At 36.8% G+C, this 18,333-nt stretch overlaps 1 protein-coding gene across 22 annotated transcripts in view; it reads right to left on the bottom strand.

The window, feature by feature from the left end:
• The window catches only part of ANKS1B (ankyrin repeat and sterile alpha motif domain containing 1B), a 1,105,044-nt gene that overhangs the window by 372,057 nt on the left and 714,654 nt on the right, over window positions 1-18,333 (bottom strand). For 16 of the 22 annotated variants that reach the window (XM_027592180.1, XM_027592182.1, XM_027592181.1 and 13 more), the window contains one exon: window positions 9,589-9,695. In XM_027592180.1, the coding sequence (XP_027447981.1) occupies window positions 9,589-9,695 (107 nt within the window). Of the gene's footprint in view, window positions 1-9,588; window positions 10,128-18,333 lie in introns of those variants that run through there. The other 6 variants (XM_027592196.1, XM_027592197.1, XM_027592199.1 and 3 more) reach the window with 2 other exon arrangements.

The following is an 18,333-nucleotide window of genomic DNA, read 5'->3' as shown; positions in this document are numbered from 1 at the left end:
CCACTAACACTACTCCTGTTTGATGTGGTATTTCCTGTGTGCATAGAATGACTCCCACTTAGATGGTCTCATAGTCTGAGGACAGACTTGACTTGGAGGTGCATGTATTTTTATAACCCTGTGTATAGTGGGAAGTTTCCTTAGTCTGGACTTCCTAATCTCTGCATGAGGCAAGGTTTTTCTTCTTCTCATCTCTCTTCTTGGTACTCTGAATCATCCCTCCAAGAACAAGGAATGCTTATGCTACTTTTATTTGTTCAGAGCCCATACCTTTCTCAGCTCACCTACATTATGTTGCCCAAGCAAAACTCATTGAAAAATTTTTTCCCTTTGGACTCAGATTGACCTGGGTTTGAAGCTTGAGTGCATTGGGCCAGATATTTGGTCTCTCTCTAAGTTTTGTAATTGGTAAAACTGGAATAGTAATACATACTTTGTAATATTTGTGGGAGAGGTAAATACAATGTATGTAAAAATATATATAACAAGTTTTTGTTAAACAGTAGTTATTCTATTAAATTGGTTATATTGGGCTTTGCTACCAAATAGTTATCAACCATAAGGATGGCAAACAAATAAGTATTTCCTGTAAATGTGATTTATTTAGGGGCCAGCAGAGCTGCAAAGTAAAATGGAAAGACTGTAAGGCTAGAGAGGTTGGAAGCTCTCAGTTCTGGCCTTGGTTCTTCTCATATTAACTAGCAGCATGACCTTGTATACAATTACCCATGCGTGCGAAACGGTAAGCGATCAGGGCGACTGCATTTATCATTGATGAAAGAATAACATCAGACTCTTTGAGCATTTTAAATCTCATGTAAACCTCAAGTAGATTGAGTTTAATTCAATTAATCAAATATTTATTGTGTGACAATTATGGACTGTGCTTGGCAACAGGAAGGGTAGTAAAGGATACTCCTGTACACACATTTATTAAGGACTGCTATGGGCTGAATTGTGTTCCTCCTAAATTCATATGTTGAAGTCCTGACCCCCAGTACCTCAGAATGTGACTTTATTTGGAGATAAGGTCTTGACAGAGGTAATCAAGTTAAAATGAGGTCATTAGGGTGGTCCCTAATCCAATATGACTGGTGTCCTTATAAGAAGAGGAAATTTGGACACAGATACACACAGAGAAGAGGATGTGAAAATACAGGGAGAAGCCTGTTGGCAAGTGAAAGCCTAGAACAGATCCTTCCCTCACATCCCTCAGAGGAACCGGTCTTGCCAACACCTTGATCTTGGATTTCTGGCCTCCAGAACTGCGAAAATAAATTTTTATTGCTTACACCACATAGTTTGTGGCATTTTGTTATGGCAGTCCTAGCAAACTATACAAGGACCTATTATGTGCTAGGAAAATAGTACTCAACAAAACACTGCTCTTTTTCTCAGGGGAAGGGGTAAGGTAAAGGAGCAGATAATTCAGCCTTGTATGATAAGACTGCTTCATTAAAGGTGCGTATAGGGTGCCATGGGAGGCCAGTGAAGGACAGTTGAGTAATACCACAACAGAATTTGTAAAAGGCTCCCCAGAAGGAACCTCTGAGCTGGGCTTTTGAAGTAAGAGTTACCCAGGCTATATAATAATAATATAATAATAATTCTCTTCGTTTATAAATATGGGGATACCAATACTTATTGACAGTGATATGGTAAGAATTACATGGGATAATTTATATGAAACGGAATTGAACTTTAAATGTATCTACTCAGTGTTTATTAGAAGCTACTATATGCCAGGCACTGCACCAAGTTTTAGGAATACAGAGATAAATAAGACGTGATCTTTGCTTCTAAAGGAACTCACTTTCTAGGGTGGGAGGCAGACATCTGAACATATAATTGCAATGCAATATAATAGAGATTAGCACAGGGCTAAGGGCAGGGTGCCAGGGGTGCACAGAGACAGAGTGATTATGCCAGCCAGATGACAGGGTGGTATAAGGAAATACTTCCTGGAGGAAGTGATGCTTAAGTTGAATCATGAACAATGCTGTATAATTAGGTGAAGAAGGAAGAGAAAGGAATTCCAAAGACAGTGAACAACAGGCTCCCTTTGCAGCTGTGTTTTTCTAGTTCCTATGCCTGTGCAGGGCTCTTGCTGAAAATATACTCCTGTCTGATTGGTTCAAGCAAAAACACCCTCTCCAGCTCTTAGGAGACTCCTGAAGGCTGGCTCTTGCTCTGAATATCCTTAGCTATTGACCAGGTTCTCTTTAAACTGAACAGGCCTTCAGGAACCTTGCTGTAGCCACCTGCCAGATTCCTTCACTCCCTTTCTCTTTCCTTCTTTCTTTTCTTCCTTTCCTTCATCCTTATTTGCTTTCTTCCTTCCTCCTTTCATCAAACACTTACTGTGTCTACATGTGTAAGCCATGACTTGTCCCTGGAGATACAGGGGGTCAAAACATATTTCTAATTCTCAAGGAGTTAAAAATAATCAAGTGTGTGGACAGCAAACTATGGCTCTTCGACCAAATCTGTCTGCTTTTGTAAATAAAGTTTTATCGGAACACAGCCACATCCATCATTTACATATTGTCCATGGCCACTTTTATACTACAACAGCATGTTGAATAGTTGCAACAGAGACCACTTTCAAAGCCTAAAAATATTTACTATCTGGCCCTTGAGAGAGCAAGTTTGCTGTCCCCTGTTCTACAATTTGTGTGTGGGAGAAGTGGTAGGGGTGGGTGGACAAGTAAATAGGTAATATGGCACAGTAAAATAAGTAGTAAGAAAGGGAACTCCAGAAAAAGGGTTCTTGGCCCATACTTGGAGGGCCAGGGAAAAAGTGACAGCTAAAAGAAGTGACAACAAGGCTAAGAACAAAGGATAAAGAGGAGTTAAGAGGGGAAGGAAGGTCATTCTTGGCAGAGAGCGGCATGTGCAAAAGGCCAGGCAATGAAAGATAAATACACAGTTCTCTAGAACTGTAAAGAGAGAAAATGGTAACAGAAGAGGCTGAAAAATAAACTGGGGCCGGGCAGGTCATAAAGGATCCTGAATATGAAAGCCATATTAACTATTTTGGAAACATAATCTCCCATAGGTAACTGAGAATCACTGAATTATTTTAAGCAGAGGAGTGCTAAAGCAAACGTGTGCTTTAGAAAGAGCACTCTAGCTGCAGTAATACTTAACATTTGTTGGGCATTTTTTCTTTGCCAAGTCTGTGCTGAATGCTTTGCATGCACAGATGTATACGGAAATGTTTACTGAGTAGTGGGGCTGCATTGGAAGCCAGGTAGAAAGGGGGAGAGTAGGAGAGCTATGGGTCCATGAGAACTACAGTCTCTCCAATGGATGGACAGGTAGAGCACCATGCATCTTTAGAGGCAGGAGGAGAGTCAGAGAACAGGGATGATTGGAAGGACAGTGTAATGTCACAGAACCTAATAATTATCAATAAGGGAGTGAATATCAATAAGGAGTGAGGGGTGAAAATAAGACATGGTAAAGAGGGCAAGAGAAATGCAATGAGAAGAAAGGCGGCTGGGATTTGGCAAGAAGCAGGTCACAGCTGACTTCAAAGAGAACAATTTTAGCAGAAGAGCTGGGAAGCAGACAGGATTATAGGGGTTAAGGAGGTGATCAGGAGTGAGAAAATGGAGGTCATTGCCTGTGAACACTTGTTTGAGATCTGTCTTTTTAAAGAAGCAAAAAATTTGATTGTGGCTGGATTTCTTAAAATTAGTCCATAATTCAGCAGTTTGAATAAGTTTTCTGATTCATGAAGTAAATTCCTCTTCCCAAATATCTGGTCATTTAAAGCAATACTGGAGATGAAATTATGCAAATGTGCTGCATGACTAAATTAAAGGCCAATTCATGTGAGCATGAGTTAGTAATGGGAGTTGTAGTACTGCATTATTAGAAAATGGGGCAGCTTATTTTAATGCTTAAAAATGTAACTGGAGTAACTTCCAGATGGAAGAAAAGGCCTCCTCACTATCACCAGATTAGAACTGCAGCTAATGTTTTTTTCTGAAAGCCATTCTTCTAAGACGGTCATCCCTGAACATGCCCTCATTTCTGACTTTCCACTGCACAAGCCATCAGTGTCCTTCCAAAGCTAATGAGATCTACAAGAACAATTAACAGCCTGTCAGCACCAATATTGTACCCTGCAACTTTAAAGAGCTCAAAATATTAAACAACAAGTCCAAAGAACATTTCTCCTAAATCCCTTATTAGACTGATTTTACAGATGAGTAAACCGAATCATAGAGAAGTAAGACAGTGGAGATGAGAAGTCTTACTTGAGTTCTCTCTCACACTACTGTGAGGCTGTTGCCTATTACATTTGTAGTTAAGCTGTTGTCCAGATAAAGAATGACTCCCTCCTGGCATTGTTTCAGGAACAGGATGGTGTGGGGAGTGTGGCAGGTATTTTTTTCTCTTGGACCTTTAAATCTCAGTAACTTTATAAAATTTTCTTAAGCAGTGGTTGAAACAAGAAATCATCTTGGGTGTTATTAGGCTTACTCTTTAGGGACAATTTATTTTTCTGCTTCACAAGTTTAACTTCTTTCTTGGATCATGATATGCTGCTAAGACACTTAAAAGGTCACTTTATCAGGTCAACTGCAAATGGTGCTCTTATTACAGAAAAGTTATATAAAAGAGGAAAAGAGAAGTAAGTACATTAGCATGTAAAATGCACCACAAAAATGGAAAAGAAAATTTTAACTAAATACTTATAAGATCAATCTTCCTTAAATCTTTTGTCCAAATGGATGACTTCCAAGAGCTCTGTTTCTGTGGCTCCACTCTTCAGCATCACTCTGACCTTCAGCAAGTCCTTTATGAACGCTACCCACCCAAGTGTATAAAAATGCCAAATCACATAGGGCTCCTGGAATTATTTTATTTTTTACTCTGTAAAAGTCTGCATTTGGGACATCTTAATAATGGTCAAAGCATCCTAAGCGAACCTAGATGGCAACTGCTAGAAACACAGGAAATGCTAAAAAAAAAATGAGTTGGTATAATTTCATTCTTCCCTCTTTTTGATTAGAGTTTACAAATATAACTGTCAGCTAGTTATCCTGGTGAGGCTATGAGTCAGTCCTCCTCCAATAATATAAACTTCTTAATTCAGTGTTTGGACCATAAATCTACCATAACACTGTCAGTGTTTTGTTGTTGTCAGTATCAGTATCTTTATCTATCTTTACTCCCTGCTATGATAGATTTTTCTCTCTTCCATTGCCTACTGTAATTTGTTGCTGAAAAAACAATTTTTAGTAAGTAATATGCTGAGGGATGGTGATTATATAAAAGGATGAGGGGCAAGATCCCTGTGATAGAATGTATGTGTGTACCTGTGTGTGTGAGCACATGAAGGAATGAGTGTCTAATGTGCATGCAAATAATCTGATAGGTCTGAGAGCAACACTGTAAACTGTTAGAGGTCAAGGATCATGGATTGTTCACTGTTACATTCTCAGTAATTAGCACCATTCCCAGCACATATGAAATGTTTAAGGAGAGTCTGTTGCATGAATGAAAGAAGGGTACTAATGTTCCATGTTCCACTGGCAAAACAAGGCTTCCAATTTATTTATTTATTTAATTTTTAAAGATTTTTGTTTATTTAATTGACAGAGAGAGAGAGAGAGAGACACACACACACACACACACACAGAAAGAGAGGGAACACAAGCAGGGGGAGTGGGAGAGGGAGAAGCAGGCTTCCAGCCGAGCAGGGAGCCTGATGTGGGGCTCAATCCCAGGACCCTGGGATCATGACCTGAGCTGAAGGCAGTCGCTTAACCAGCTGAGCCACCCTGGTGCCCCACAAGGCTCCCAATTTAAAAAACGAGGCTGGAGATCCATCTACAACAGTCTGCTGTGCATCCAATTGTTATGGGGTGATGTCTATGTACACAGAATTATACTAGGAGTTGTGAAACAGACCAGAGAACTGAATACACAGAATGTGGACTTGAAGAGTTTCTAGTCTAGTGGGAGAGACAAGATATATACGAGTGAAAACTTAACTTCTAATTCTAGAGAGTGAATAATGGCATGCCAAATGTAATTTTTCATACCAAATACAACCACTATATGAGTGCAGAGAAAAGATATGCTCCAGAGGACTAGAGTCATTAAGGAAAGCTACATAAACAAGGCAGGAATTGAGTTAGACATTTGAGGATAAAAAAAAAAAAGGAGGGGAAGGAAGGGAAATAGCCGTCCAGGATGGGCAGAGGAGAGTACAAATGAGCAGTTATGAAGAGAAGAATAGATAGTTTGAGCTTAAAATTTAGGAAGCAGTCATCAGACTTGGAAAAAAGAGATGATGATAGAAACATATATAATAAGAAGTAAAGAAGCATGTACATTTTGTATACTAAACACTTCATACCTAAACTCCTTGGTTTAAAAAAAAATATTGAAACATAGACATATTTTAGGACCTGAGAGCATTCGCAGAGGCTAGTGAGTAGCACATGCTTCACTAGGAGGGAGCTGACCATATATGACTTCAGAGGGGATGAACAGGTAAGTAGGGCTTGGTTAAGTCTTCAGACGAAGGATTCCGTGTTGAAGGAGTTTTGATTGCAACATAGATCTAACTCTCCCAAAGTCTTAGGTGACCTGATGTAGTTTTGTAGTTATTCTTTAAATTTTATCAATTTCCACTTATTTTATATATTTAAGGATACAGGAAAGTCAGAACCATGTGCACAAATATCAGCAAACCAGGACCAGGTACATAAAAAAAAAGTTTGGAATTCTGATTTTCAGATACTGAAAAAAATTCATACAGCAGTAAAATCAAGGATAAATATTAAGAGCCCAAAGGGGAAGCAATAATTGATAGATATACAAAAATAAATGGAGGTCCTACTTTTCTAACTATGTCTAGGAACTGATGTAAGAAATCTTTATTAAAGTTAATCACAGCCCTGTGGATAAATCATCCATATATTGTATTTATGTGTGAGAGTATGTAGAACAGAGTTAGTAAAATTTTTTTAAAGCTTTCAATAAATAGTTTGAAAGTCACTTATATGGATCCTTTAAAACATTCATTAATGGAATATTGATTAAATGAAAAATTAACTCTTGAGAATGTTTCCTAAATAAAGTATATCTATGCATGGATGTACAATGAAGTTTCAAGCAACATTAATTATATCCTTTTGATGTCTCTACTGTCTTGTTCTAAAAAGCTAATAAGACCTGCACTACATCACAGTTAATGGGAGTGTGGTGCTTGTTGCTTAGGCAACAGGATGAATAAATGCAGGTCAGAATGTGCTTCAAGAAAAATAAAAGCTAGAATATGATACTGAGTGGAGACTAAGCAGGTCTAAAAGATTTTTCACCCCATTAATGAAACCTGTTTCTTAAAGTGGGCTGATCATATTAGTATACTTTAACTAAATTTGTAATTAAATAAAGCAGATTTTGGAAATCAATAAATAATTTTTATAAAGGTAAAAACTAATTTTTATGATACTAGTAACAAATAAATAGTGTACAGTAGCATATAAAGCAATAATTGATGAGACTATTTTATGGTTTGTTCAATTTTCATAATTACCCTTCTAAATGATCATTCAAAGTTTTTTTCTTTTTTAATTAATTCTGTCTCATGAAGAAAGTATTTGATTGACTCATCTGAATTAAATATGTTTTCTCATTTTCTGGAAAATTATATATATAACTTAGAATTGCAAAAATAAAGACAATAGCCTATGGAGAAAGTCAGACCTTGGTTTTGTCACATATATCCAGGATTTTTGCCTCCCAGATACATTTTGAAGTACTTAAACACAATTCATTCCTGAATGTTGTTTTACGACCTTGAGATGCTTATTTGAAAACTGTTTGATTAACCTTTCAGTTTTGGGCTTTCAAAAAGGGGTTATATTTGCTCAATTGTGTCCAATATTCAGAGGAAAATTATGCTGAATTAAAATATTTGGAAGTAGCCAAATAATCTAGAGAATCCAAAGACCTACCTAGCTTCTCATGGGGCCAGAATAAGTTTGGACAAGGGTTTGAGGAGTGGGAATGAGAAAGTCTTATCTCAGGCAGAGACAAAGAATAAAGACATCAAAACATGCAGTAAATATAAATAACTATGAAAAGACTTTCATTCTGTTTGATAGTTCCCCAAATTCGTAGTGTTCTCTGTTTAGTGTCCTAAGTCTGTCCTAAATCTGCTCAGTGTCCTAACACTGTCATAGCAACCGAGGAAATTTCACTTTTTCCCTATTTCAATACCCATGATATCTGGTCTGTCTAATCAGTGACAGTTCTCTTCAACCTGAGAAAAATAACAGTAGCTGCATATCCCATTATAAAAAACAGGTCCATAAAGGGTTCTATGTATACAGTTACTTAGGGATCATATGTCTTACTACATTTATGTAGCTTTTTACAAAAAAGCTACATAATGGAGCATACACTTTTTAGGAAAAGAGGCAGAAGTTTAACAATTTTACTAATTTTAAAAATCATAATAGTCAAGTCAAGCTTGGAGAAAAATAATCTCAAATAGATATTAAAAAAACCTAACTAGCCCTCATATTTTGTTATCAATTCTGGCATTAATAAGCTTCAGGTGTCTGCCCCAGCATTTTATTTAGAAGTAACTATTAATTATTTCTGCAAGCCATTTGTGTGCTCCATGCTTATATTATGCAGATCTCTCTAAATTTAGGGATCAGTATTACGTGTGATGAGAACTTAAAAGCAAGGAAAGGTAATAAGGACTGTGACGTAGCTTACCGAGGGAAACTGATGAGCACCGGGGGAGGTGTATGGATGATTAGAAAGCTGTATTATGGGTCTGCACATTTCCGCACCCTCCTTCCTCACCTATATTCATCACAGTGAGAAGTTTGCACACACCGGGTCTAGACTGCATGCGGACCAGTAGTCAGAATACATGAATGTACTTAGTCCACCAGCCTCTCTTTCTAAATACTGACAGGTAGTTGATGGAAGTGTTTGTTTTTTTTTATCTAAAGTAATAAATAACACTTCAGTGCTCTTCAATCAGCATGTGTAAGTAAGTGAATGTTCTCCATAATTGACCATCCGAAGCAGCTGGCTAGCAAACTAAAGGTCGTACACATAATTTAAACTGCTTATCGAACAATTACCAGGAAAAAAATAATCTTCACACCGTAAACAGAACAAATTGTCTAATTAATCACTAAATGCTGATGCTCACATGAAAGAACATGTTTTAGGAATCTAGAATTAACTGAAGAGTGCTATAATCTAACTGGGTATTCTGAGATGACAAATTTATAAAAATCACAAAGAATGACAGGGAGAATATAAATGTTAATCTTCCTTCACTGCCTATAAATAGTACTCTTACCGGTTCATTCACATAATACATATGTATATGGATGCCTATAGACCTCGTTTTTCAGCAAGTGTCTATATGTACACAGTAAGTTCCGTCCTAAGGGCATCCGATTTTCTGATGCAGTTACATATATAAATTGACCGGTTTTGGTGCAAATCAGGCTGCCTCTGAGCCGTGTAAGACACATAAGAAGCAAAGACAGACAAAAGGCAGCTCCGTGGACACAGAGAGCGTCTTACCATAAACTGTACATTGTCAAATCCATTAGCCATCAGGTGGTTCTCGTACTGAGGTAGCCCAATGCTTTCCAACCATTGTCCCACTGTTTGGACGGGGCATCTGGGTCCTGTAAGAGGATGAAGAGGGAAGCGTTTAAGCAGGGAGTAGCCGTCCACTGGGTAATAGCGGTAGTCCTGGGCTGAGAGGTGGCATTGCCACATCATGCTCCTGGGAAAGTTGCTATCAAAGGAGCCCGCCAGCTTGACAGATTAATGTTCTCAGCGAGAGAGCAAAGTCAGAAGTAAAACATAGTTTGCCAGGCAGGCTGTGGAGTATGACTTGATCCTAGCTCCACATTTCTTACATATTAATCTTTACTACCGACCAGTACGTCATACAGCCCCCAAAACCAGGCAGCAGAAGAAGGCATATCAAGCTGTCAGCTTAGGCTGGTCTGCGTTCTATGTGATTGTTGGAGTACTCCACAATGAGCAATGCACGGCCAGCAGCCAGAATTCTTTTTATCAAGTACTCCTACACTCATCAGTATGCAGCTCCATGCTCCTTGCTCCCCCTCGCTCGCTCCCCTTCATTACCCAGCCCAGGCTACACCTCGCATTTTCAATAATAGCCATCAGATAAGGCAGATTTTTTTTTTTTTTTTGTCTGCAAGCTGTAAGCCTGCCGCTGCTGCTTCCTCCTACACACCCATCCAAGCGTCAATCCTGAATGATGAGAGCAGTCAAAACAAATGCAGAAAATAGCAAGATTCAAAAGCAAACCAAAGTGCTTAAATCTGAATTGAATCTTCATACTGGTTATACGTTACAGGACTATTTGTTGTGGAATTTTACGTTTCAAAAGACACCAGGAAATGCAAAGCTTTAACTATAGCTTATAGCCAGAGCTCACTACAGGTTTCCTTTTTCCTCTCCTTTTCTTCTCTTTCCTTTCTTCTTTTCTAACCGCAACACAGCTAAATGTTTCCAATCTAAAGCTTTGCAGGGTTTGGAGACTAATTATTCTCTTTCTTTAACATGCTGTATCAAAATGAACCTCTCTGAAATATTTTTTTTCTCTTCTGAATTACTGCAAAATACAGAAACTGCATCGCAATCTTGAAGTCAAGATAATTCATTTCTCATTTGCAGGGCTTCTTCCAAACAAAAATATTATTAGGCACAAGAATTCCTTTTCCCCTCTGATATTTATAACCCAGTCTACCAGGGTTAGCATTCTAAATTGCTATAAAGGTAACATTACTGGGTAGAGATTTTTAATAAGGAAGAAGAGTCCTAACCAAAAATAATTCAAGAATAACAGATGCAAATGTGTGAGTTTTACTGAATGGCAGACAGATTGGGTAATTTATTTAATAATTGAGAGAAACCAGAGATTAATAATAGAACCCATAGAAAAAAATAATAGAACCCATAGGACTAAATCATAGGAAAGAATAGACTCTTACTTAAGATTGGGAGAGAACTTGAAGAAGGGTTAGTCTAACCTCTCTCTTAAGGCAGAAATCCCTTGTCACAGGGTACCCAGAAGATGATTATCCAATTTATGTTTGAATACTGCCTAGAACAGAGCTCTTACTACTTATCAGGAAGACTCCACTTAGTATATATTTTACTTCCTACCTGACTCCTACATACTGGTTCCAGCTCTGCCTTTGCGGTTACACAGACTGGGAACAGTGCCTTTTCTACATAAAGTGTTTTAAAAATCAAAGATAACTCTCATCCCCCCAGAACAGTGCCTGGCACATAGTAAGTGCTCAATAAATATTTATTATTTAATAAATTTTAACATTATTTTTCTTCTTTCTCCAAACCTTATCTTTCTCTTTTTAAGAACTTTGTCAGCCTCCCTGGCACACAGACATTGAACTTCAAAACATCTTGGGACTGCCTCTTTCACTGCCTGACATGCATCCCCAAGTTCTAGTCATTCCTCACCAGGGTGTTTTGCATCCATTCCCCTGATTCTATTTCCTTTTTCATGTTTGTGGAACGGCCATCTACTTTGATTCTGCTAGCTTATAAGTTGTCTAGGTTCACGTGACCTGATGCAACAATAGTGTTGATATTGGTTTTCCTATCTCTGATATTTTAAAATCTATTTATACATGGGTGTCAGATTAATCTCTCTAGGACAGTTTTGATTATTATGCCTTGTTTCAAAACCCCTCCATGGTTTTTAGTTGGCTTCAAAGTAAATTCCCTGCTCCTTTAATGACATTTTGAGGGTCTCCATGATCTGCTACAAATCATCTACATTTATTTCTTTTTCCCCAGTACTCCAGTCAGGTGGGGTTTCTAGCTGGTCTCCAAAGGCAGCCTGTAACATACTTGGGTTGGTTTTGTTATGTCCCGACATTTCTGCCCCTTCACTGGCTTTGGATGAGACATTTCCTTTAATCTTTTATAATCCCTCCTAACAGGAATAAGTGCTTTCTTTATCTGTTTTAAATGGCATTTTTAGACCCTCTATTAGAACAAATATTTTCTGTCTAATATTATAGTTATTTGTGTATAAGACTTATTTCTCCAATGTAGAACTATGTCTTGCCAATACAGCTTGTAGGAAGGATTCAGTATGCACCTGCTAAACCAAATACTATAATTTTTCATTTCATAATCCAAACTACATAAAATTCTAGTTTCAGATTTAACATTTCATTAAAAAAATTTCTATCCCAAGTCTCTGAATTCTTTATTTAAAAGACAATAGGGATGTTTTTATTTTTATTTATTATTTTTGATAGGTAGGTTTTTAAATAGAATTTTCAGGTCTGGATTTTTAACATCCTCATCCTCTTTTTCACCTGATTATAATTTATTTCTGATTGGTTCTAGATCTTTTAAGAAGGTCAAAAAGTTTGCAGCAGTTTAGGAATCAGTTTTAAGGGGCTCTAGTTGCTCAACATTACTTGTATGAGGAGTTGAAAACAAGACACTATTTGTCTCTAAAGCTGGTATGAGGTGGAATTAAGGGTAAATATTAATTACAGCCTCTCCTAGGGTCACATCCACACTGTTACTCCTGATCATTTTAAACTATGAGCAGGTAGATAGGCTACAAAAAGATTGTGCAGACATAATAATAATGTTTTGGCTTTGTAAGGCATATGCTAAAATCCTAAAATCCTCTCATCTCTTAAGATGCATATCTGGGACCAAGTACCTAGAAGAGTGCCACACACACACAGCCTAGGTATTAAATCATCTTGTTAAATGAATAAATCAGTGACATTGGAAATGGCTTTCATAGGATGTTCATTTCTTGAGAGAGAGAGAGAGAAGAGTTATTTCAAGGTCCAGACAGCTGAATTCAACAATATATTAAAAGGATCATTTACCACGATCAAGTGGGATTTATTCTGGGACACAAGGATGGTTCAATATCCATAAATCAATAAACATGATATACCACATTAACAAAATTAAGGATAAAAACCATATGATCATCTCAATAGATTCAGAAAAAGCATTTGGCAAAATACAACATCTATTCATGATTAAAAAAAAAACAAACTCTCAACAAAGGGGTTAGAGGGAACATATAGCTCAACATAAAGTCCATATATGACAAACCCACAGCTAACATCATACTCAGTTGTGAAAAACTGAGAGCTTTGCCCATAAGATCAGGAACAAAACAAGAATGTCCACTCTCACCACTTTTATTGAACATAGAACTGGAAGTCCTAGCTGCAGCAATCAGACAAGAAAAAGAAACAAAAGGCATCCAAATTGGTAAGGGAGAAGTAAAACTGTCACCATTTGCAGATGACATGATACTATACATAGAAAAACCTTAAAGACTTCACCAAAAAACTATTAGAAGTAATAAATGAATTCAGTAAAGTTGCAGGATACAAAATTAATACCCAGAAATTGATAGCATTTCTATACGCTAACAACAAAAAATTTCTCTGCTGAAAGAGAGATTAAGAAAGCAATTCCATTTATAATTGCACCAAAAAGAATAAAATACCTAGGAATAAACTTAATCAAGGAGGTGAAAGATCTATACCCTGAACACTATAAAACACTGATGAAAGAAATTGAAGATGACACAAACAAATGGAAAGATATTCCATGCTCATGGATTAGAATTAAAATTGTTAAAATGATGGAACACTGCACCAAAAACAAATGATGTAATATATGGTGATTAACATAACAATAAAAAATTAAAAAAAAAAGACAAGGAAAAAAAAATAAATAAAATTGTTAAAATGTCCATACTACCCAAAGCAATCTACAGATTTAATGCAATCAAAATGCCAATAACAGTTTTCACAGAACTAGAACAAATAATGAAAAAATTTGTATGGAGCCACAAAAGACATGAGTAGCCAAAGCAATCTTGAGAAAGAAGAAAGAAACTGGAGGTATTACAATCCTGGATTTCAAGATATACTACAAAGTTATAATAATTAAAGCAGTGTGGGACTGGCACAAAAATAGACACATGGATCAGTGGAACAGAATAGAAAGCTCAGAAATAAATCCATGATTATATGGCCAATTAACCTACAACAAAGAAGGTAAGAATATACAGTGGGGAAAAGATAGTCTCGTCAACAAATGGGTGCTGGGAAAACTGGACACTACATGCAAAAGAATGAAACTGGATCACTTTATTATACCATACACAAAAATAAACTTTAAATGGATTAAAGACCTAAATTTGAGACATGAAAGCATAAAACTCCTAGAAGAAAACATAGTTAGTAATCTCTGTCATTTGCCTTAGCAAAGTTTTTCTAGATATCTCCTTAGGGAAGTGAAACAAAAAAATAAACTATTGGGACTATGCCAAAATAAAAAGATTTTGCACAGCAAAGGAAACTATACACAAAACAAAAAGGCAACCTAGTGAATGAGAGAAGATATTTGCAATGATATATTCATAAGGGTTAATATACAAAATATATAAAGAACTTAAACAATTCAACACTAAGAAGACAATCTGTTTAAAAAATATGCAGAGGACCTGAATAGACATTTTTCCAAAGAAGACATACACATGGCCATAGACACATAAAAAGATGCTTAACATCACTAATCATCAGGAAAATGCAAATTAAAACCACAATGGGTATCACCTCATACCTTTCAGAATGGCTAGTATCAAAAAGACAAGAAATAACAAGCGTTGGCAAGGATATAGAGGAAAAGGAACCCTCATACACTGTTTGTGGGAATGTAAATTGGTACAGCCACTGTGGAAAACGATATAGAGATGTCTCAGAAAATTAAAAATAGAATTACCATATGATCCAGTAATTCCACTACTGGGTATGTACCCAAAGAAAACAAATACATTAATTTAAAAAGATAAATGCACTGCTATGTTTACTGCAGCATTATTTACAATGGCCAAGATATGAAAGCAACACCAGTGTCCACTCATGGATGAATGGATAAAGAAGATGTGCAATGGAATATTACCCATCCATAAGGAGGAATGAGATCTTGCCGTTTGTGACAACATGAATGGACCTAGAGGGTATTATGCAAAGTGAAATAAGTCAAAGAAAGACAAATACTGTATGATTCCACTTAAGTGTGGAATCTAAAAAACAAAACAAACAAATAAAAAGCAGAAACAGACCTATAAATACAGAGAACAAACTGATGTCAGAGGGGAGGGGCAAAATGGGTGAAGGGGTATGGGAGATAACAGGCTTTTGGTACAGCATAGGGAATAGAGTCAATGGTATTGTCATGGTGTCATATGATGACACTTGTGAGTCACTTGTGAGCATAGCATAACATAAAGAGTTGTCAAATAACTATGTTGTGCACCTGAAATTAATGTAACACTGTGTGTCACTATACTTCAATTTTTAAAAAACAAATACAGGTTGGAGACAATACTAGTTACCAATCACTTTACAAATCTTTGTATAGATTAAATTTTATTCTTTATTCAGTCATTCAGTTTCTATTCAGTAATTCTCATGTGTCAGTGAAAACCTATAATGCAGGAGGGAAATGAGTAGGGAGAGAGTTGGGTAGGGTGAGGTGGTGAGGGAGAGGGAGGAAGAAGAAAGAGATCTTGAGTCATATTCTTTGCGATTTTGTTAAAGTATTTTCTGATGAGCCAAACCTCTAAAAGAATCCTGGTTCAAGTCTGAAGATCACTTTTTTATAGTGGTTAAGTACATTTCTCACCTCAAATATGACTTGAAATACTTTCTTGGAGTCTTAAAATTTTTCAAGCATAACAATACATTATTGGGCAGTCACCTTTACTCAACTGGAACTTCTCTAAGTCCCCAGAGTGAGATAAATGGAGGGAAAACATAAATTAATAGTTATTCAGAGATACTATGTTCTAGGCAGTGTGATAAGGATTATGAGCCCCATTTCAGATAAGGAAACTAAAGCTCAGAGTATGTGATGAAACCAGGAATTTTCTTTGTCACAGTCTTTTAAAAAAATAATCTGGGGGTGTCATTTTCTGAATGGCAATGTGAAAATTTCCGTGGACCTGATCCTCAGCAAAACAGACATAATGCTGAATATTGTATAATAAAACAACCTTTTAAAGTCTCATAAAATTGTTCTAAGAATATACAGAGGATGGAAAATATATTTATTCAAGAAAATCTACTGAAACTTGGTAAGAACAGAGAGTCTGTGGCACTTGAGCCATAACGTGTTCCTTCTCTCTTCTCTCTCCCCAGCTCAACCTGAAACTCCAATCTGAGTGGCTGTGCCCAAGAGATGAGTCTCCCTCTCAGCTCCCATCCAAAGGATATGATACCTTATCAAAAGGGTCGGACACTTAACCGACTAAGCCACCCAGGCAACACTGCCAGCATTCTAATTCCATCTGACTTCAAGGCTCAGAGGTTAAATTCCTGGTGAGTGTGGCTGAGAGGTCATGGGATCCTTTTATCTACCCAGCCCCCATTTTATATGTTCCATCCAAGTTGTGACAGGGTAGGAATATTGGGGTCCTGATTGCCCTCAACCCAGCTTACTTACAAGAACTGAGGTTCCGTGCCCAGCCCAGAAAGGCAAGCTGAGAGGATGAGAAGACCAGAGGCTACCATCCTTGTCCATTGCCCAGAACAGTGGCTCTAAGATTCTGCCAAAGGGGAACTAGTCATAATATGTCAGTCCATAAATAGGTCAGTCCTTAAGTGCAGAGAGCTCTAAAGCTCTCTCCAAGAAATTGACTTTATTTGAAACAGTATGAGGAAGTTCAAGCCTAAGGGCATTGTTAAAAACAATGGAAATTTTTGTGGTAAGCAACTAAAAGGAGACTAGGACCACAGGCTAAACAGTAGGGCAGCTAGTTTTAGAGAACCAGGAAGAGACAGTTAAGAAATGCCCTTCTGGGGTCAGAACAAACTTCAAAGACTGGCCTATAGAAGTATTCCTAACCAAATTTAATTGGACCACACTCTGGAGCAACTCCTATCTTAGAGAACTGTCAAAAACAAGAGAGTAATAAGCTGGCAATTAGTGGAGCCTAATATCTGGGTGTTAGACCAGATGAGGCAGAGAGCTTAATAGAAAGATTAGGGAAAGAGAAACAGAAAACTGTCATAACTGCACATGGGCAAGGCTGTACACTTTAGTGGATAAAGACCATGAGATATATCCATAAAATGGGATATTATTTAGCAATAAAGAGAAATGAAGTGCTCATAGATGCTAAATCATAGCTAAACCTTGAAAATATTATGCTAAATGAAAGTGGCCAGTCAAAAAAATACCTTAAACTATATGATTCCATTTATATGCAATATCTAGAATAGACAAATTTATAGAGACGGAAAGTAGATTAGGGGTTGCCTAGGGCTAGAGAAGGAGTATTGGGTGAAAAAGAGGAGTGACTGTTAATGGATGTGACATTTCTTTTTAGTGTGATAAAAATGTTTTAAAATTGACTGGGGATGGTTGCACAACTCTGTGAATATACTAAAAACCATTGTGTACACTTTAAATGGGTGGATTGAATAATATGTAAATTATGTCTCAATAAATTTTCAATTATTGAATAACAAAATAAAAAATAATTCTTAAAAAATTTTAAGAACACAAAACACAATTATGTATACATATAATTTATTATTGTTTTATATTTTGGTATTTTAGTGCTCTATTTTTTCTTCTTTTTCCATTTTCCTTCGTTTTGTCTTCCCCTAGTTCCTCTATACCATCTGTATCATTCGTCCTTCCCTCAAGGTAATTCATGTTAACAAACTAGTGTGTATCTTCACATATAATTATCCATTGTCAAATCTCTCTATCACACACACACATACAAATACACACACACATATTTGTAGGCCTTGTTTCATAAAAATAGAATCATATCACTCTGACTTTTCTAAACCTCGCTTTTCTCATTCAACAAAGTCTTATGGAAATTCCACCAAGTAAATGATAAGCTGTAATTTATTCTTGTAAATAGCTACATAATAGTCCATTCCAATGTGGATATACCATTCTTTATTCAGTTCTCTGACTCATATCTCTAGACATCCCTCCATTTTCTTTTTTAAAATTTTTATTTTGAGATAATCATAGATTCACATGCAGTTATAAAAACTATTAAGAAAGAAAGATTCTGTATAGACTTTACTCAGTTTTCCCCAATCTTATCACAACCAGGCAATTGGCATTTATAAAATACACTGATCTTATTCAGATTTCACCAGTTTTACATGCACAGTGGCTTAAAGATTCTGCCAAAGGGAAGTGTGTGCCTATGTGTTTAGTTCTACACAA

The sequence above is a fragment of the Zalophus californianus genome, chromosome 9, assembly GCF_009762305.2.
Source record: "Zalophus californianus isolate mZalCal1 chromosome 9, mZalCal1.pri.v2, whole genome shotgun sequence".
NCBI lineage: Eukaryota > Metazoa > Chordata > Mammalia > Carnivora > Otariidae > Zalophus > Zalophus californianus.
This window is presented reverse-complemented; position numbering and strand designations above follow the sequence as displayed.